General features: G+C 32.3%; 1 protein-coding gene across 1 annotated transcript in view; it reads left to right on the forward strand.

Annotated features, from left to right (window-relative positions):
* LOC118198886 (ras-related protein Rap-1b-like) overlaps positions 1-23255 on the forward strand; it is a 268135-nt gene that overhangs the window by 168010 nt on the left and 76870 nt on the right. Inside the window, exon 2 of the mRNA XM_085813850.1 lies at positions 7202-7398. Coding sequence (XP_085669976.1) covers positions 7245-7398 — 154 coding nt within the window. The 5' untranslated portion in view covers positions 7202-7244. The remainder of the gene's footprint in view (positions 1-7201; positions 7399-23255) is intronic.

A 23255-nucleotide genomic window follows, 5' to 3' on the forward strand; every position in this document is an offset into this window, starting at 1 on the left:
TTAAAATGTCTTCAAATTTAAAATCTATTTTCCTGTTTTTGAAAGGATAAAAAATATTTAGTGTCACCTCTGTAAAATCTACTTACGGCTCATCCGGTTTCCATAATTCTTACTCTGTGGCTATGTCTAACAGGAAGTTTGGTAACGTGTGGTCTTCTGAACAGCAAACCCAATAAAGACAGACAGTCACTGCCCCTTAATATAGAAAATTATTCTTTCCAATTATGCATACGATTACGTTTAATTGTTCTTAAATTTTTGTTTAAGGTAGATTTGTATCTCATTGTTACATAAACTAATAGGCGGGCTAAAAATTGAGGATTAAATTATTTTATTTAAAAATCCATTATTGTAAGCAACAAACAGCACGTTGTTTAAAAAAAGGCTGATATTTTAAAACCGCTGAAAGTCCGTAAATTATGTTAAGACTGAGCCGCCCAGATGATATAGTGGTTAGGGAAGACTGACTGCAATACCGAAGGGCCTGGGTTCGAATGCCGGAGAATGCATGGTTGTAACTGTCTGTCCCTTCGTAGGAGGCGATGGTGGCCCACCTATTAGGTGCCTCCACTAACAAAGAGACCACCACATCTGGCCTTGTATTGATTAATGAATTGAGTTACACTGTAACTGTTCACATTCTGCCATTGGAAAAATAAAATGTTAAAACTGATGAAACATCGTTATTTGGAAGTTTCGTTCTATATCTATTCGATAGTGAGAAGTTTAAAATTTTGCAATGATTACTTTGGACATTTAGTAAAGTCTTTGGGAAAAACCTATGCATTTAAAACATTTATTTATACACAAAAAGATCCTGCAGAATATTTTATTGTTATCTCAAATATGTATTCTTGAAAAAGCTCAAGGAAACTGGATTGGTAAAACGAAGTCAAAAATTAATTTCAAGATTGACCCAAACGAACAGAGAAACAAATTTAAATAAAACTGAGTAATAAAAAAGTTTCCTATTTTGATCTCAAAACTTTCTTTGATGTCCTAGAATCTCTGGAAAATAATCCGGTGATAGCCTTGGATTTAATTTGTATATCAAGGTACAAGATTAAATTTTTGCCATTCAGAATATAAGCGGTTAATAACCGCTTAATAATAATATATATATATATATATTATTATTAAGCTTCTGAATGTTAATAACATGCTAAGCTTCAGAAGTGAAACGCATACTTATAATATGCACGATTAATGTGTCTGCAAAGACACAAAGATATGAATTATTGATGTGAATGCTCTTAATAAACAGAAGCGCAAAATAGCGATTTGAGTCCTAAGGCAATTAATATGCATGCAAATTATCTTAAGTTACCTGGAAAAAAACTGCTGGTGGCTATTAATTAATGTTATCAAGAGCTGGAACAAATACGCTCATCCTGTATTTTACACCATAGTTTAGGTTACATGATGAGGGAATCAAAAACAGTTAAAACTGCATACCAATAATATGTAAGCTACATGTTTTAAATGCACAAAAGCTTGGTTCCATATTCAGAGTAGAAGACAAATGCAGCTAGTCAAGACAAGTCCCATGATCTGTGGTCGAAATAACGAAGAAATTGACGTTTCGCTTGCCGATACAGGTGATGATTCCGGCAACCGAGCAGTCAATCCCTTCGTTGTTCGAAATAATGCGACACACCTGGAGTTTGGAAACTTGATCACAATTCTTCGTGGGACAGCAGGCAAACTAGGATGCTACATCTTGTGTTAAAGGAATCCTCTGCACTGTCATGGACAAGATTCTTAATATGTATGATTAAATTGCAACAGTTGTTTCCGTTTGGTTTGGTTTGCTTAAAGTATACTTCAAATTTTAAGAATTGAAATATTTGCCATTTGCAAGTGCATTATAATCATTTAACAGGTAAGAAAAGGTAAGTAAATCTTGAAGTAGACAATTTACTTTGTTACATTATTAATCTTCATAATTTCATTGGGAATATTTGAATTCTTACAATATTGCTTTGATTTCAGTATTGTCTAAGCTTCTGCTTTTTTATTGCTGTTAACAAGATAAATTAGCAATTAGGTCTTCTTTGTAAAACTATACAATAGCATGTGAGAAATATTTATCTTTTTCTCTTTTATACTTATGGAAGTAACTGATATTATTGAAGATTTCGTATTTTTCAAAGCGTAATTCTTTTCTTTCGTAGTTGTTATTTTTAACCGAATCGTAGAACTAGTTTGTTATAAACTTATGAATGCCATTTTCTGTACATATTGAGATTAACTTAAGGTGCCTATTGATATTGCTGACTGAATAATATGGTTTATTCAACTAATATTAGGTACATATTGCGATAACAAACACAGATTATTTCAAGATATTAATATTTTTTTCAGATTAATTTTATAAACGTATATGCATATAATATTACGCGATCCCATATGCAAATGATAAATACAAGAAACTCAAGCGCTGCCTGGAATATGGTTTTTCATAAAATATTTGTGCTCTTAAAATATCGGAAAATTTAATAAGTATATTGCGACGGCTCAAGCGAACAATGAATTCACAAACATTAGTTTCCTGCTGTATGCTATCATAATTCTACATATGGATTGTTTATCTGTGGTTTGTATAATGCGCTATATGAGAAGGGACAAAATATATACATCTGCCATGAAACCCACAGCTCATAGTAATAATAATTGTTAACCTTGTTGACGACCATAGAAATTAAACTTATGAGGAGCATGTTGTTCTCTTGTCAGCAGCATTTTCTCTATTATAAGCAATTTCAATATTAATAAAAATGGAAAGAATGACAAAAAGTTTTATAGTATTTGACCCTCATTTACTTTTTTAAGTTATCAAAATACTGTAACATATCAAGAGCTATTAACAGAAAGATGTATTATCGTTCTTCTAATTCATGATTCACCAGTGATAGAAATGCATTACTAGACGGTAGTTTTGCAGTCTACAATAATCAAAATACGGTTTCCATATCATTCATAAGATTTAAGAATTCTGATGATTCGACTCTGGTTTGAATTCCACAGAAATAGCTGGTTGCATGAGTTTTTTGTGGTTGCTGCATATACAACGTGAATAACAGCAAGTTTCCTTAGAGCAGTCTACAAGAACGTACGTTTACGTTCATTAAGGCAGAGGATTCTTAAAAGCTTTGCCGTAATACATTGATGGAAAATGAAATCTTAATAACATGAAGAAAGCATTTCAAGGAATGCAATGTAGGCAAAGCATTTATCTACTGTAACACATTTATTTGACTAATGTTTCAGTTTTATAGCTTAAAGTATATGCTAGAATGCCATTCCAAATAATGTGGTACGTTAATAACCGCTGTTATCGCCCCGATGAAATCTATTTCCTTAGATATCTAGAAGCTTTCGGTATGTTCACTACACGTCTGACAGCTTTCTTCCTCTGCAACTAGCAGCCTTCTGGAAGCCACAGACCGCGACCTGAATCTCTGGAACCAGTGTTTGGTGGTGCATTCATTCCCTACATCTTCCACAAATGTCTGACGTACTATGTTTCTATGATGCTAAACTAAATGAGTGGACAGTATTTTAAAGAACAATAACCGCTTTATCGGTAGTTGCTACTAAAATACTTGTATATGCTCTTGCATCTTGCTTTAGCCAAAACCAGTGGCCAAATGAGAAAGCACTTTCAGTGATTCAGAAATGGTCAACCCTCTCCGATCCATTTGGAAAATAATTAAAAATCCGAAAAAAAAACTGATAATTACTAAACAATTAGAAATTATAAACTATAAAATAAACGTCTACAACTCAAAACTATTAAACGTAGCGCTAACAAAACTTCTTTGAACGAAAGTGAAAAAGAAAACTTCTCTAGTGAAAAACCAAACAGTTAACTGATAAAATTACCCCCGACCTTCAGAAAATCACCCAACAATTTCTTAGTTGATAAACAACGCCCCTCCAAAAAAGAGAAAAAAAAATAGAGAGAAACAGGAAATGAAACACAGATATGGACCCACCTTTCTATTGTCAATTAGGTGACCGGTGAGCTGCAGAGAAACAAAGATACAGTTCTTGGCCTTGTCTAAGTCTTTCAGTGATCCCACTCTGGGCACACCTGATGTTCGCTGCTCGATTTTAGGCAAGATTTCAAGGTAAAAATTTAAAAATAATATAGAATAAGAAGACTAGCATACAACCAAGAAAATAACATAGACATTTCTTTTCAAACAATTCCTTTTATATCAAAAAAAAAAAAATTCTCGGGGATTTCTTTGAAAAATGAGGGTCTTCAAAAATTAAGCATGGCTAAAATATATGGACTGGTTTGTGCTGTGCTGCCATCTGGTATATCTATTCTTGCACTGATCTATGCTTGCGTCTAGTATACTTGCACTGATATTAATAAAGAAGGTTCAGAGTAACCTATAATTCCTTTTTCATTCAATTTTTCTGTGCGTACAGATGGAAATTTTTAGGTGTGCCCAGTACACCGTGCCGCAAAGGGCTAAATCGAGAATTGAAAGTATCATCAATAGTTTCAAGAAATTTTGCTTCATCAATTAATGCAGTCTTTTAGTAACAGAGCTTCTGAGCTTCTGTTAACTGAATATAATTCGCAATAATTTTTTTCGAATTGCAACTTAAAATTATTCCATTCGGTATATTTTCCAGAAAATTTAATACTTGGTAATTCTAGAAAACGTATTTGTACTTTGGATCAGTTTTACTGCAATCACTTTCATGTTCATAAGGTACAATGGATTATAGAATTTCTATAATTCTTACCTAAAAACTTCTGTTCTTTTTGCCATTTCGGCGATTTCTTCATGTATGGCTGTGATATCGTTTTCATCGACATTTTTGAAATATATATTTCTTAAATATCTGAATCACGTTTGAATAATTTGAAGCGATCTATACTTTATTTGATATTGGCTTTTTTGTTTTTGGTTATTATATTCCTTCGCTAATTTTTCATCCTGTTTTGTTTCTATCCATTGCCAGCATTTTGTCCTCAACTTCGGCTCTAACAGCCAGTGTACAGTGTTTCTATAATTCTAAATAAAGAGTGAACTGTATAATAAACAACACTCACAAATTTATTAACGGTAATTACTACTAAAATTCTAAAGAGGCTGCCATAGAGGTACATGCTGCCTTAGGCGAAATCAGTGGCCAAGTGAAAGTTTCTTTTTCTCTGCAATAGGTGATCCTGTATTCTAACTTAACACCCAATATATTCGATAACTTCATGCTGCAGCTAACAGGCCCACCAATTGATTATCTTCATAGAACTAACAGAAAGTTCTTTGAAAATATTGCATATAAAAATCCTGCAGACTTTGCAGGATTTTTGAATGCAATATGTTGCAAATGTTTGCAAATGTTCTTTTACATGAGATTCTAGAAGAAGATCGGGATATCAGGCCCTTCTCTGCTTTTTTACCTAAATTATGCAACAGGAATTACTTATTCAGTTTTACTCAGAATGCCACAATGCACTTGACTGTTTTAAATGCACCTGATTGGACGTATTCTATGTAGATATTAACCAATAATGCTAACTTTATCATCTAATAAACTCTGTATATATATCTTCGTCACTTTAAATATATTTAATTTCTTTTGAATTCAGTCAAATTGTCTTCACTTTGTGTTTATTTTGATATGTCATACACGCGTATCACGTATATTTTGTATACAGTGTAATAAAATCTTTTGAATTCTGCATTTGTGAAGACAAATATGATCACATGACTACTGTATGCCTTGTGCTCTATGAAACTGCATTTTGCTTGTAAATTACGTGCGAGGATTCTCTTCAACAGAAAGATATAATCAATCTCTATTTATATGACAATATGCGCACTTGAAAATGGTTTGCCTTGCTTAAAATTAGGAGATTAAAAATATTGTACTTTGTTCCCAGTCTGCACCAAATACGGACAGGCACGGGATTAATTTCAAACCCCCGATTGAACGAAGTAACTGTGACCCCGCATTTCATAGTTACTTGCCTACACATATCTTCATTCACCTATTTTCACATATTTTTAAATAGTCATAATAAAAGCATCCGCATTCTATGCTTTATTTTGATATTTCATAACTATCATATCTTGTTGTATATCGATATTTTTTATGTTTCTTCTGAAATTTCACAGTTTAAACATTCACGTGACTTCAGAACACACGATTCAGCACATGATTTGATCGATCATTTTATGCAATTCTCCAGTACTGTAACAGCCGCCAGTAAGATTGCAAGGTGCCTCGGTTTTTCTTTTCTCCACAGACTCTCATCCGATGGGTGATTTAATTTAAAGTACTTTCAAGCGTGAGGCTCTTTATAGAATTCCATGCGAAACTATAGTAAGAGCGTCATAATTTCCTACTGTACTCCAGTTTACTTTACAAAGCATCACAGCATCAAAGACCCACTTAAAAGCATACAGAAAACAATCTTAAACGAGCTGATACGATATCTCCATTTCTCTTCGATATTGGCCTAGGTCAATGGTCACACTCTATCACTTTTACGAATCTTGAGTCACTTTGTATTTTCTCTGTGAGTGCTTCGTCAAATGGGATATAAAAAAAGGCAAGAACTTTTTAGTTGCCTTATAATTTGCAGAGAAATAAGGAGGAGGGTTATTTCTAGCACTATCCTAAAAATACATAAATTGTAAGAAAGCAGAAGCATGGTTTGTAGTGAAATAATGTCAGATGAATGCATAGCCTTGCATATCTTTCAGACAGATATTTTATACACTCAGAGATACATACATAAACAGGCATCTAAACAGTAATCTAATATCTCGCCCTTTTCTGCAGTGTTTAAAATAAGTTTAGTATCAAAATTATAGAATATTTATTTTTATATTTGATCAATTAGAAAACCATATAGATTTAGTCAAATTTTATATCTCCAACTGGATCCAAATAGAAAAAATCATCCATTCATTTTTCACTGCAGTATGCAAGTGAAACAAAATAATACTTAGTTTACATTCTGTCATTGTTTATTATTGTTTAGTTTTTATTTGTTTACGTGAGTATTATGTTTCATATTTTGAATGAATCATATTTAATTCTCTCAATGTTAACCTTTCAGAAATAAATTACACATATGGAATTAAACACTGATATATACTACTTAATTGCCAAATAATTATATTTTTCTTATATTTGTTCATTTGTTTTCCTTTTTTGGTTTCAGATATATAGGAAGCTCATTCAAACTGGGTGAACGAAGGCCATCGATGGGTGACGTGAGCGAGTGCCACTTTCGGCTGGTGAGCCTAGGTGGTGCCGCGGTGGGTAAGAGTTCCATTCTGAAAAGGTTCCTTTTTGGAACTTACTGCGACAGACATAGACCCACGGTAGAGGACCTCTACAGTAGAGAATTTGATATCGGTAACTATTTTCTTGGATTTCACATTGCTCTCCGGTTGAAACTAATATGCAATTTCTTTCAATATGTGATATTCAAAGTTTTTCCAATAAAAACTATGAAATTAGTTAGTACCTGCGTTCTATCTCTTGGATAGTTATATATTAAAAAGAATCTTGTAGTATTTATAGAGCTTAAAATAAGGTACAAAAATTTAATAAGCGTCATGTATGATTAACTATGTTTCTCGTAAAGCAAATCAAATCTGATTAAAATGATAGATTTGTTTTCAGATTATAATTTGATTTTCGAAGCGAAAAAATATCTTTTTTTTTTTTTTTTTTTTTTTTTTTTTTTTTTTTTTTTTTAACTGTGCATTTCTAAGCTGCTCAGATCTTTGCAGAGAAAAAGTTAACAATTCAAGAACAGTAGTATATCAGCTATAAAATACATTCTTTAAGTCCAAATTTTTGCAAATTTAATTTAAGAAATTTAAAAATGCATTTGTTAAAAATTTCAAAGAAATGTGCAGTTTATCGCTTGCTAGAATGAATATGTAAATAATATAGTTTTACTTAGACTTCTTAAGGTCTAACTCTTTAGTGTCTTTATTTCAAATTTTGCTATTCAAATGTTGCAAATTTCAGATTTTGTAAACTTTTGGATGTTCAGATGCTTTATGTAAAAATAAATCCTATACAACTTTTATAAGCATTTGAGATAATATTACAATCAAAATAAACCATATTAAATTATCTCAAATTTATGAATCATAATTATTTTTTATAATGATGGACGTGTATTTAAAAACGCAGTCTGATGTTTCTATTACGATCAATTTCTTTTTTTAGAATTAAATCCAGGAAACGTATTTTAAGCAAATATTCGAAAATAATTAATATAAGTATCTAAATTCAATATTTAGTATTTCATATTGGAAAGTTTTGTAGTTGGAACTGAAGGCCATAATCATTTAATTTTCTCCATAAAATTCATTTAATGAGTTCTCTTTTCCTTAAGAATGTTTCAAAACATTCCTTAAGAACGTTTGAAACATTCTAATGCGAACGGTAATTTTAAAGTACTAATTAAAATTCATGGATATACATGTTCATTCACTGACGTAAGAAATACGCAAAATTAATATGAATATTAAATTTTCTTCAGTTAAGATCATCAGATAACCGTTTTAAAGATATATTTAGTCATTCAGAACATAATGGCCTCATTTTTAATGCGTCTATCTATATTATCTGTCTATCTATCTATATATTACTTGCTATCATGGACGATAAAACCATCTTTCTTCATTCGTGAGAAGCACATTCTTCATGTTATTTACCCACATCATAAGGAGCACTATAAACACCTGTTCTTGAAGAACTTCATTGATACTATTTGTTTTTGAAATGAATTTAAAGTAGCAGACATTAGCAGGTCTAGCTGCCAACAAACGCAGTAACGAGAAATGTATGAGATGAATCCTTCATTAAAAATGAATTGATTTTGATATATCTTGAACTGAATAACTCTCTATAATTACATAATATTGGCTGAAAGCTTAGGTAAGAGTCTGCATTACTAGCGTTATCTGAGAATCATACGACTCAGATTAGTTTCTAAGTGACGCAGTTTAGATAGATTTGTTATAAGCAGTTACGATTTTTAAGACAAAGAAGGGAAATTGGTAAATTAAAATGAAAAGCTAAGGAACTATTGCATGTTAAAATAAGTATTTTGATTTACATATTTATTATTATTATTATATATATGTATGTGAGTACCTCTTCTTTGATTCTAGAAAGAATTATAAATGGAACAAAGTTGCCTCATTTCGAGTGGACTAAAATATTTCTGATCATAAGAATATATCCTTCAGTTTTATTATCTGAATATACAAAGAATGAAATAGAAATTATTTAAAAGAAATGAATGAAATAAAAATTATTTAAAACTTTTATTGATATTACTTGCTTTGAGAAAAAATATTAACCTAATAACAATATAATAAGAAAGGCACAATTAATTTAATGATGGTTAACTGACAACGCTCGCATATTCACAATTGTTTGGTGCGTGTTATTCTGTAATGGAACATATCTCTTGTTTTAATGACAGTTGGGGTTTGATTATATAAAGTCTGCTATAATAAGTTCCCAATATTAATTTATGAAAGCCTCTGAATTCATTAGAACTCTTAGTTTACACAAACCATCCTATAAAGTAAAACAAATATAAATTAAACTTGATTTTTCATACTAAAACCATTTCAACTTCCTAAAAGAATCTTAACATGTTTCCATCGTTGGCTCAAATTCTGTTAAGTATAATGAAGTTTATAGCTCCATCAGTTTCCTATCCTTCATGTGTAATATAATCAATAAATAACGTTTTTCTATATGTTTAATTTAATCATGCAACTTTCAAGACATATTCTTAGCTGTGAAAATTCTTATTAGCACATTCCAAATGAAAGGTTCTATGCTCTTAAATTTACTTTAATGTTTGTATATACATGAGTCCAAGTAGCTAGCACTGGCGATATACCTCTCAGTTCGGTTTATGTGAATGAGTTTGAGTTATAACTTCTAACGAAGAAATAAAATATAAGCCAAATTTCACAGTGAAAAACATGCAATTTGAATGTCTTTCTTAAGATATATATCTAAGATACTAAATATCCAGGCCATAATTCGTCATATCATCGTTACTTAGGAAGCTTCATGGTTTTTATGCTACTTTCCTTTTTGAAGAACAGCGACAGCAAATTGGTTAGATAGAAGATAAAAGTAACCACTATTAAGTCCTGGGGGGAAAGACCAATACAATCTTTTCAATTTCCAATAAAAATATAAAAATTATTTGTTTGACAGTGGAATAAATCTTGAGAATTACGTATAACGTTTCCAAGAGATATTATCAAGAGATTATATAATAACTTTATCAAAGAAAGAAAAATTCGCCTAATGCTTTTAATGGCAAAATCTAAAGCAAGAATGAATTATATTTATTTCATAAAACAGTAGTAATATAATCCTAAATGAAAGTCACAGCAAATTATTCTTCCATTATGTTAGAAACCAGGATTATTTTTCATGATTATTTTTTCCGTTTATTTGTTTGTGAGTACCAGAGTTCGAGAAATTAAGTTATACAGTATTTGATATGCTTTCTACTGCGGTATAATTCAAAATCAAATATGGCCACATCTTGCGCTAAAATGGTGCAACCAGAAAAAGGTAATGCCTTATTGTTCTTAGTAACTAGAATTCCATTCTGATATAAACATCACTTAGATCTTTTTCATATGGTATTCATAAATAATAATCATTATTATATGACCATCCCAAATCCTAATCATCCATCTTATTTTTGTAGTTTGTTCTGAATACCTTTAACTTACAATATATACGTTTTCAAATAATGTGTATTTATTGACAGTTACAAAGGAAATGTCAGTCCCGCGAATTTTAAGATGTTCAATAAGTGTAACAGTTATAAGGCACAATTGGCTTCGGAGAAATCAGAACTGAGAAATATGTAAGCAATGTAACTTATGCATCTGCGAAGTTCGAGTAACAAAGGAAGAATAATTTATTATTAATTGCAAACAATGAATCTACTCTTTTAAGCTCAGATTTAGACGCAGTATTAAAGGAAAATAATAATTAATTCCACCAAATCAGAAATAAACCTAATTTTCATTTTAACTAAAGTAACATTATTTGGAAAGTATGTACCAATTAACAAAAGAACCGCGCGTTCTTGAAGGTACACGATATTCAATAAAGGTAGGATTTCTTTTTTACTGAGAAATAAAAATATAGTTCCTCATGCACCACAAAGTATTTCACAAGCCTTTACAAAAACGCAAGTAAAAATGACACACCAACCTTAAAAAATACAATTAATTCAAATATATTTGTATAAAAGAACTACACAAAAAAAAAAAATAGTATACGAAGAAAATCATTTACAACATTCAAAATAAACATCAATAAAGTGATTAAAAACATGGTAGGCCGTGGGTTAAGAAACCAAATCATGACATTTCGGTGGCCAATTAATTCCAATTAATTTTAGTCTATATATTTCAGTGAATTTTGAGTATAATCAAGCAAACGACAGTCAAAAGGTGGGTGAAAAATACTTTGCTGGACGCCGAAATCACAGTAACGCAAACCATTCAAGAGAAAAGTTAAACTTGTCATGCCCAAACTGAAATTGCGTTAAGTTAAAATTGAGCAATAAATTCATATTTGTCAATCTTTCAAAGATAATCGGAAAGAGCTTTCTTGTAATATCTCATTTAACAGAAGCGATATAATCATAATTCCATTCTTCAATCATTTTAATTTTGAATATTTTCATAAAATACTATTTTGGAATATTAACTTCAACATTAATATCTTTTTTAGTTGCATTCATAGCAAGCCAATCAGTTCTCTAGTTTCCAAAAATCCCAGTATGATTACGAACAAATGTTAAAAATACTGAAATAATCTTCTCCAATAGATCCCCAAGAGACTGCTGTATATTAAAAATAACATTATTACATGATAAGTTCTTTTTTAGGGATTCAAGGGAGGAGAGAGAATCCTTGCAAATTAAACAGCTAAAAAGGCTGATTTCATTATACAATCTTTAGGTGATAGGTTCACGAAAAGAAGAACTTACTTTGGTCACTGATTTTTTAAGCCACAGTATATTTTCTTAAGTTAAAATCTATTCTATAAATTAAACTATTCGTTTTATAAAATTAGATTTCAGTTTACTGCCGGCCGAAAGCATTTCGCCGTTAAATAACCTAAATGGAACCCTGGAAATTAGATTCTGAATGTTTGATTTTTGCTTGTCTGTTGGTGGCTTCGATGCAGCTATTAAACAACCTTGTTACTTGGATTAGCATACCTACATTTCAAAGAAGTGACGTTTCGTTCTAGAACAAAAGCTGTAAACCACATCTAAGTATGCGAGCTTTATTGATTTACTGGTTGTATGAGAGAAAGGTCTGATTAAATCAACTGCGTTTATGCCACAAAGCAATTAACATGGAAGTGGCAGGAAGGAGGTTGAAACAGAGGGTGAAACAGACAATGAAGGGCTGTCTAATTTATATTTCATGTGATTACATTTGTTTCAACACGAGACTGTATTTAATCCGCATGGTAGCGCTTGCAATGAAGAGTGGTGCTTGTCATCGAGGAGATATTGGATTGTGCAGTTGAAATTCTCATCAATATTTGAGTAAGATAATTGTAATTAATTCCAAAATATTTCCTTTAGCAAATACCATAATTCCTCGTTTATTTATTTATTTACATATTTAAATTTTTGACGGAAACTGTGCTTAGTTTAATTCAGTATAATGTAATTAAATTATGTTGCACAGACTAAAATAAATGATTGTTAAATAGGTTCCAAACAAAGTTATTCAACGAATAAAAAGTACGTTTTTAATTTTTAATACAATAAATTAATTATAATACAATAAATTAATAATAAATACAATAAATTAAAAATACATTATTTAATTTATTGTGTTGTGGAAATGAACTTCTAGCAATATTTGACTAAGGTTGTTGAAATTACTTCCAAAATATTTCCTTTTGAGAACACTACAATTGTTCGTGTACTTAATTATTTATTTTTTAAAATTTCTGAGGGAAAACTGTGTGCGTAATATAATGCAATGTAATGCAAATAAATTATGTTGCACGAGTTTCTAAAGCATGCCATTTAATTAATAACAAATAATTTAAAATAAAGTCAATTCCTATTTAGGTCAACAAGGAAAGAATTTACTAATTCAGAAGTCAAACAACAAAAATCAGCGTTATATTTACAAAATTTTCACAGGACTAGTTTCGATGGTTTTACCGAACCATCATCTTCAGCTGCAAAACCGCAAATGAACAAGATAGGAAAAGCCTGGACAAGAATAAGCAAGTGGCGCCATCTGTTGGCGAAACCAGAACTAAAACATAATTTCTCTAAAAGCCGAAGGCAAATTTGGATTGGAATTAGGATCGTTAACTAGAACAGAAAGATTTTTATGAATGTGAAATGCCTCTAGAAAATCCAGTTCTCCAATGGAAGATGTTTTTTGAATAATTTTGGCAGCAGAAAAATTGAAAGTGTGATTTTCGGACCAACAATGTTGAGCAACAGAAGACTTCTGTGTTTCCTTTTTTCTAACATATGCCTCATGTTCTTTGACGCGAAATTTTAAGGCTCTCTTAGTTTGGCCAATGTAAATTAAACCACACTGGCAAGGAATCCTATAAATACCCCAGGAATTCATATCCGGAATGGGGTCCTTGAGTATAGAAGTTGGAATATTATTGATGGGAGAATAAACAACCCGAAAGTTAAATTTCTGCAAAATATGTGCAACTTTATAGCTAATTGATGGAAAGAAGGGAATGACAACAGAATTTTTATAATCTCCTAAAATAAGAGTGTGGCTTTTAGTGTGTTGAGATGAGAATTTTTTAACTGCTTGATTAATAATGTTGGGTGAAAAGCCCCTGTCAATAGCTATGGCTTTTAAATAATTTAGTTCTTCATCAAGGGCTAGTTTGGAGGAGCAAACTTGAAGAGCACGGAAAACATAGGAATAAAATGAAGCTAACTTTTGTTTAGTCGGATGACATGATTTAAAGTGTGGTGGAAGGCAAACCGATGAAGGTTTACGGTAAACTGTAGTACTGAAGTTGGATGTGTTACGTGTGACCAGAATGTCGAGAAACGGAAGAGAATTGCAAGTCTCAAGTTCAAAAGTGAACTGAATAGCAGGATCAATAGAATTCATTGTTGAAAGAAGTTTATTTAAATCATCTTTATTACCTTCAAACAGGGTAAAAGTATCGTCTACGTAGCGGAACCATGCCGGGAAGTACCGGGAACGTAGCGGAACCATGCCGGGAAGTCGCCAACAGATGGCGCCACTTGCTTATTCTTGTCCAGGCTTTTCCTATCTTGTTCATTTGCGGTTTTGCAGCTGAAGATGATGGTTCGGTAAAACCATCGAAACTAGTCCTGTGAAAATTTTGTAAATATAACGCTGATTTTTGTTGTTTGACTTCTGAATTAGTATTTATTCGGCGTGTTATTGTGTCTTAATTAAGGAAAGAATTTATTTTAGTTACTTTTTATTAACATTATTAACATTTTGTTGTTTAGGCTTCATTAATGGGACATTAAATCTGCTTCATCCAACTCTATAAAAGTACAATTCTTTAATTCCATGCACTTTAAAAATCTTTAAGACTCTGTCTTACTGTTGCCACTTGTTTTTGTTAAATATTACTATCCCATTTATCACAGTCATGCACTGTGATAAATATACGTTGTGATAAATATAAGCTGTGATAAATAGATAGAAATAAAGTAGATATAATTTTATAAGTTGTTATAAAATTAATTTTTACATCACGTGAGAATTCCTAATAAACGATCATTATTGGTAAGTCTTATAATACATTTAAAGTCCTGTTAAAGTTTACACCTTTAGTTCCGATAAAGAGGATTAAATAAGTAGGAATTGACTTTAATATGTGAAAAAAACTATTTTAACATCAAGTTTCATCTACTACAAGCTTAAAAAATGTATTTGAACTTGAGTGGATGAATAAAAAGTATTTTATTCACGACTGAAAATTTGAGCAAGATATAGGGAGAGTGTGAACTAATAGTAGAAATTTAAAAAATACATTATTTCAGTTTCACTAATTTGTGTAATAAAAATAGCATAAAATATGCTAATGAAAGTGTGGTCTAATAGAAGGAAACGACCTGATAAATTTCTAACAGAGATTATTTAAAGTAATGTTTTGTATCAAAAGTCATTCCTTTTATGGAAATATTACTGCTAGAAATAAGAGTGTTTTTCTGCGATTTAAGCTGAAACAAAATTTTGTTTCTTAATAAATAATAGCGGGAAGATAGCTAATTAATATTTGAATACGTTTTGAATTTTACTACATCAAACTCCTTCATAATGTTTTATTCAACATGCCTTACAGAGCAAAAATAATGGAATGCGAAAATAAACTATTCATTCCTATGAAATGTTTTATTTAACTTTCATTTATTTTGGTTTGAGCAATATTGAAAAGAGTTACAAATAATCTAATATATTTATTATATTTTTACACATTTTGATTCATTAAAAGGGACGGTTAATTAAAATTTTAAAGAGTTGCATTTTATAAAAATTACTAACAAATAAATGCATTTAAAAATATATAAATAATACATTCTAGTAATTGCTTTCGGTGGTGCAAAGAAACTAATGTATTCACGTATTAAGCTACTTTAAGACCGCTAGGTATTTTATTTTATTAATGAATGAATATATATAATGTGGCGCCCAACCGGGGTAGTGATTAGTGACGCTAACTACCGTATCGAAGGGTCCGGGTTAGAATCCCGGAGAAGGCATGGATGTTTGTAAATAGAGAGTATCTGTATGGAATGGGGGCATTCTAAATATGCGGCAAGGCGAATGTACTCTCGAGGGGTTAGTGGTAGGGGAAGATGGATGGGAGACCCTCGGGTCTCTAGACCTTGGGTATTTAGACTCCATCTAAATTGGGGGCGGAACTGAGCAAAGTCGTACTTTCGCTTGAATGGTGCTCAATGCTTTTGCCAAAGACATGCGCAATCTTGCACTCCTTGCCACGATTAATTTCGTGGGCTTGCTCTGATTTCAGACAAGCTAGATAAGTCAACAACAACAACAATATATGTAATGTTTCTTATATATGAAAGATATTACGTACAAAGTAAGCTAATAAATGATTTATAAATAAGTATAGAAACTATTAACTACAAATAATATAATTTGGTATAATATCTTCTTACCCAAATACATACACATGCAACGTTTCGAAAACATTGGGCTAAAAATGTTTAAAAACAGAATATCTTTAGCATTTCCGATAGACAGTCTAGAGATAATTTTTTTCTCCCGTACAGTGTTGACATTGCTTGCTTTGAAATCGTTGAGTTTATTAATCAAAAATTCGTTAAAGTTTTACAAAATATGATTGGATTATTTAATTATGGCAAAGGACACAAGGGCTATCTGCCTAAAGGTAGGCATGCCTTCGTGGAGGACTTTCTAAGGGAAACTGTCTCGTATACACGTTACATATGGGGAAAACCAAAAAAGGCCCATGCAGCCAGCCCGTTCGTGGGATTCGAACCTCGAACCAAACTACCAGTGTTCAGCGTCTTTACCGCTCGGCCGCTGGTGGTCTCTTTAGAAAATACGAAACAGATAATAAAACAAATTTGAAAATCAAAATTCAGGCGTCCCATGTTCGGGTGTAGGATGACGTTATTCAAAATTGGATGGCTCTAGGTACTGTCGTTTTTCCCAATGCGAGAAACATACATAAATTCATGTACATTCTTTATTATTTAGCGCGATAATATTTGGTAGTAACAATTTAAAAAATTGTTTGCCAGTAATAGTGAAACGCCACAAAATGACCTTTTGAGACTAATGGCCCTACTGGGCTAATAAGAAAGAAAGTAATAACAAACGATAATAGTTAAATAGAAGTGATAAAAAATGATAATGGAATTATGTAAATAAGATAAAAAAATTCTTATCTATGATATTTTTTTAATGAGCAATTAATAAATACCGTATTTCGCAGAAGAAACTTATTAAATGATAAAAACAAATATTATGTTCAAACAAACGAAAATAATTTCAAACGTTTTTATCCTATCATATTTTAATAGAGAATTAATTCATTTTTCTGAAATTTGGCTGAAATTATCAATTTGGCGGTGATTAAATAGTATAAAAAACTTTAACTTAGAGACACAGTGATAGAGTATTCATATTGTTACGAAATGTACAGACACGATAAGATGGCTTCCCCGCAAAGCAGTTTTAGGTTTGCCAAATTTAGGCTCCAAATGGGCGATATGCCATGGACGGATGGAGAACCTTCTGGAACGAATTCTTACCGGTTTAGCCCAGAATGTTCTCGAACACAAGCCGAAAGCTATATAAACCCTGCTGGTCCGCAGTCAGTTGGAGTGTGCCTCGTCGAGACGGCGAGTGTGAGATAGTTAGCATCGAGTTGGTGTCTCGTCTAGAGAGTCAATCCCTCCGGAGTCGATCGAGTTGACAGCCGGGCAGCGAGTGCCCATTGGGTCGTCGAGTGCACCGAAAGAGTCTCTTAGTGTATCGCGGTTAGTGCATCGTCGAAAGAGCGTGTTGAGCTCCGGGAACGACTGAACCGAGGAGTCGGGAGCCGTGCTCTGTGTGTCGTCGATTGCATCGCGAGTTGTAGCGTGGAGAGTCTCGAGAGTACGTGGAGTTCCGAGAACGACCAAGCAGAGTCGGGAGCTGTACTCTAGTGCTTTGCCGTGAAGCTGTCTCCACCTTGATAGCCTGATAACCTGGAGGCTGTGTCGCTGATCGTGTCAGCGTGTTTATAGTAGTTCATCGAAGACTGTAAAAACGTGTTTTGGAGCTGTCCTGACAATATTGGCCAATAAAGTGTGTTTCGATACTTCATCAAGTAGTATTGTTATTATTCACTCCAAATCTTCACGAACCCCGTACGAACGTGAAGGAAGAAAATAACGCAACAACTGGTGTCAGAGAAGAAAAACGTAACAATATGCTCATTATTCAAGCCCAGATTAGTGGTCAGAGCATTAACGTTCATTTCAGTATCGAGATACGCCGCCCAGCCGGTAATAGTGGTTAATGATTATGGCATGCACTTTAAACCGATTAAAACTCTTGCTTAAGCAGTCATAAGTCCAGGTCTATTGCAAGTTTAAATTTCTTTCTTTGTGAACAGATAGATAGTTTTTGGCTGCTTTGTTTGCGGATAATCGGGCCATTATAACTTTGAAACATGAAACTTAAACTATTCTGAAAATAATACTAAAGAGATATACTAAAACTCTCAGATAACTTTAGAGTTAATTTAGTAAAATATAATTTCTCTCTCAGATAAAATCTTATTCCGAGGTTATCCCTCTCATTATAATATATTCATAATTAATTTTCTGCAACGATAATTTTGTCAATATTAAATATAGTAGCTAACACAGAAATGAAATTAACTACTATCATTCATTATCATTATTTTACAAGTATTTACTTATGTGTGGGAGAATAACTTTGCTATGTGTTCCTATTGCCATCAGGAAGTCTTCATTACAAGGAAAGCTTGATTAACAATCTGAGGTCCTAGACGCGGCACATTTTAGGGGCAATTAATCGTCAGTTTTTTTTTCTTTTCATGACGGAAAATTAAGGTTATGATGAATATTGGAAGATTTGAGGCCATGGCCTGGAGCCTGTAGATATAGGCAGTAATCAGAATAACGTCTACAGGCATACTAAAATAGGTATCATTCTTTCTCTTTCTGTTGTTATTGTTGTGTCTTATCTCACTTGTCTCACAGTAACATCAGAACAAGCCCAGAAAATTCATCGTGGCAAGGAGTGCAAGATTGCATTTGTCCTAGACAAGGGCTTTGAGCAGCATACAGGTGATAGATAGTACGATATTGCTCAGTTCCGCTCCCCAACAACACCGCGGGGGGTGGTTGAGGTCTACCTCCAACCTCTCGAGTTGGCTTTCCGCTCACCGCATATTTAGAGTACCCCATGCCTCACAGAGACTATATATTTACAACCATCCATGCCTTCTACAGGATTCGAAGCCATGCTTTTCGGTACGGCAGTCAGGTCGCTAACCGCTATCCCGGTTGGGTGGCTCTCCTTCAGTCGATTGCTAAAAAAATAAATAAATAAATAAAAGCGTTCGACATTGAAGTTACATATTTTATTACTTATTATAACTTAATAATACCGTAAAATTTTTTAAAATTGTATTTATTAATGAATGCTGAACAAAAATCTAGTAAAATTCAAGCTGTTAGAATTTTGGACCAGTTATTTTGGCCTCTTCTTATCATATTTCATGTAATATCTTTAAAATCTATGTAATTTTTTTCACCTGAATATAAGTAACTAGAAAAATTATGTTGTTTTGCCTTTCTTTTGAGCTTCTCTCATTATCTGCTGATTTTAGTGTAACTTGCAAGCTTCATCGAATATATCAAATTTAGCTTGGAAACAATATTTCAAATAATCATAAATGAAACATGAACCAATTATTTCACCTTTAGCTGATTATGATGCATTCAATAAAAATGGTGAATTTCTACAAAATTTGTGAACACTAGGAAATAAATTACAACTGAATAAAAAAAATCAGTTTAAAAGGACGTATTGCTTAGCTGATCATAACCTACAGAAGTAATAAAGCAAACAGATCTATGCTTTGATTGTGACATGGTATTTCGCTATAAGCGCTGAGATGACCTGCGAGAAAAACACAGTTATGAAATGCTAACTGTGTTGTATGGAGTTCATGAACATAAACTCATATTTTGTGCAAATTATTTGTACATGTTTGGGAAAGTTGTGTACATGTTCATAACTCTTGCTTATATTACATAAAAATAGAAAACTGAAAATTGTAAAGTCAGTAGGTTTTTTTTTTTTTTTTTTTTTTTTGTCTGGAGACGTGAGAAATGAGCAATGCCCTCGCTGGGACTCGAACCTGGATTTCTCCATTGTGCGCCGAGTGTGCTACCGTTACACCACGAAGGCATGCTGGAAGGAGGGAGAAAATACCTTAGATATTCCCCTTTATAAAGGGCGACTGGGAATTAAGGAATTCAATCGCCAACTCCTAGTGGTGACGAATTATTGTCCACTGCGTTATAGTTCGGGCGCCATTTGTAGAGTAATTAGTTTTTTTTTATGCAGTAGATGTGAGAAATGAGCAATGTCCCCTCGCCGGGACTCGAACCTGGACCTTTCGAATACACGCCGAATTTGCCACCACGAATGTCATGCTGGAAGGGAGAAAATATCTTATAGAACAACCAATGTTAAACCATCAGGCTTCAAAAATGAGTTAACGTATTAGTCTATGTTTCTCGACATTTATCAAAATTGTATGAATCATTCACATATACGCAAAAACGAATGTTTTTTTCTGTTATCATTCTTATATGCTAATTTTAGTATGTATGACACTACGCTCGACTCATATATTATCTGTTTGTATAAACACAAAAGGTAATCCCAATACCCACATGCACACTTGTATAATATTAAATGAATACAACGCAATAAATATACTATATACACAAAGTGCCAGTTTGACAATTGTGTTCACGAATATAAATGCACCCATTGCATTTTTACGTCACGAGTAGATATATATAGAAATGGTATTGCCAGTGCCATCAGAAATAAAATAACATGTATTGTTCCCCATCCAAATAAACCTTCAGATTTCCTTTTTTTGATGTTCTCTGCCGAGATAGAAACTCTGTTTCTGTTTCTGTTGGCTCTTTTTTTTATCTTGAACATAAATAACATCACTTTTCGTAAGCTAAAGTAAGACAAATTCACCTTTTCGCAGATTTTGTTGCATGAGATAAGTACCACAATAAAGAAATCATTGTGTTCGTCTTCACTTTTCTGCGCAGCGCTGCTTTCCTTCATTGTTACTGTTACAATGTTTTGTTAGTCTTAGAAAATAACTAAAGGAACACAGTACTCTTGGTATTTCATCCTGTAACAAATAAACCGGAGTTCTTCCACTCTGAAAATAATTATGATATTTCTCTCAAAGTTAAATTAAATTTACGCAAAAATCTTAGGAAACAGCAACCATAGATTAACCTTCTGTCGTTTGTGTGTATCAAATATTATTTGCTATTTCTTTATTATTATTTACATTTCTAATAATAATAATAACGGTATTAACAACATGAGATTTACACATATGAGTTAAATAGCTATCTTTATTTGCCAATTTTCCATATATCACCTTTAGTTAACATAAGCAACAATTTTCTTTTACATTCTACCTTACTGTTTCCTAACATTCTTCCACACAATTCAGCCTCATCCATGACCGAGTGGTTACCACTACTGAATATTGGCTGCTCATTCTCGATTCGAACACCGCAAATGGTCTGGGTATCTTTATTATTTTGCCCTAGTATTCTGGCATTATTTTATTTCACTTGGCATCCAACAACATTTATTTTTTAACGCGCTATATAACCGTTTGTGATCCATCTTTGGCAATTGTCCACCGGTGTACTAATACTAACATGAAACCAATAATTTTTACATCTACAAAGAAATCTCAGTGTTGCTCAGAACGTTGGAAAATCTCCAAAACCACAAACATTATTTTTCGCCACTGGACAATCAGTAGCCATATTTTGTAAGCCCGTTGCTTTTGTAAGTGGTTTTAGGCAGTACATGCGTAATATTCGAAACCATAGGATTCACAGCAGGGCAGTATTATACAATAATTTCTAAAAAGATCCATTTAAAATCTTCCATACCGAAATTTCAAGATAAGTAATAGGAAAAGTGAAACGCTCAACCCAACTTGTAATAAATATGCGAATAATAAAAGAATCATAGAAGAGATATGCATTTAAGCTTATCTATACAGAATTGAAAGTACTCCAGTAATGGAGGATAATAAAATACAATATCACTTTACTTACATAACATTCTTCAGACTAGCTTCAAAGTGGTAACGAGATATGATTAAAATAAAAATAATTCCAATATCAAATATGAAATTTTAGAAATCTTCCAAGTAAATTAAATTCTCTATGGCTGTACTCTACATGGCATTTTTCGAAGTTTTCCGCACTATAACATGAATCCGAGCTACTTGTCTTTATATAGTACTTCAACAAAGCATTCCTTTATTTATGCAGATAACCTTCTTGTGCTTTGCCGTATTTAAAAATTAATATAAACTATCCACTCAGTACCCTACTCATGCATACCGACTAGTATTAAACAATTACAATATTTTATTCCTTGCTATTTAAGCACAAAAAGTGCATTGCAAGGTAATTAAACAGTGAAAATAAATAAAAAAGAAATGTTTTAGCATCACTAACTGATTTCATGAGGCGTACTTAGTTTAGAAGTATCAAAATCCACAATCAATCCGTTCTTTAAAATACTATTATAAGATATGAGAGTTGTTTTAAATACTTCATTATAATGAGATATACTATTTTCATTTCATTACTTATTGTAGCAGTTTATTTAGAAGTAGGGAAAATGACATTTCTTTATTTGAAGAATAAATATTCTACAGTTATGCCAAACATGCTTTTTGTTTAGTCTCTTTCAACAGTATAATGCCACTTAATGTAAATTTTCTGATGTTACTGAAGAAATTATTTATCAAGAGCTTAATATAGAAATTCCAAGTTTTGAAAACTGCAGAAGGACTGAAGCGAGATCAAGAATTCCTGGCTTTCTTGAAATAAAGTTTTAGAGATGAGTGTGTGTGTATGTGATTATGGCAAAGCCTCGAGGGCTATCTGCCTAAGAGGATGGATGCCTTCGTGGAGGACTTTCTAAGGGAAACTGGCTCGTATACACGTTACACATGGGGAAAACCACGAAAACGCCCATGCAGCCAGCCCGTTCGCGGGATTCGAACCTTGTTTTAGAGATGAAAGATGTCCTGGTAAAATTAATGTTTCTATTTTGATGACGTAAATTAAGTCAGTATTGTATTTCCCTATTTAAAAGCAGTGACAATAAATAAAATAATAAATCAGCTACAAACTTTCTAATAAAATTCAAATTTCTGAGCACTTAAGTAAAAAATATATTTCTAGTATTTTTGTGGCAAGGAAATTTTCTATACATATAAACAGTGTAATAAAAAACTGAAAAAATTCTGTAACGAAAATTATTTCGAGTACTAAAACGAAACTTAACATGTAAAGCAGCAGATGTTTAATATCGGTATTTTTG

Source organism: Stegodyphus dumicola, chromosome 3, assembly GCF_044657685.1.
Source record: "Stegodyphus dumicola isolate Sdum_Otavi_A_Nest chromosome 3, ASM4465768v1".
Taxonomy (NCBI): Eukaryota; Metazoa; Arthropoda; class Arachnida; order Araneae; family Eresidae; genus Stegodyphus; species Stegodyphus dumicola.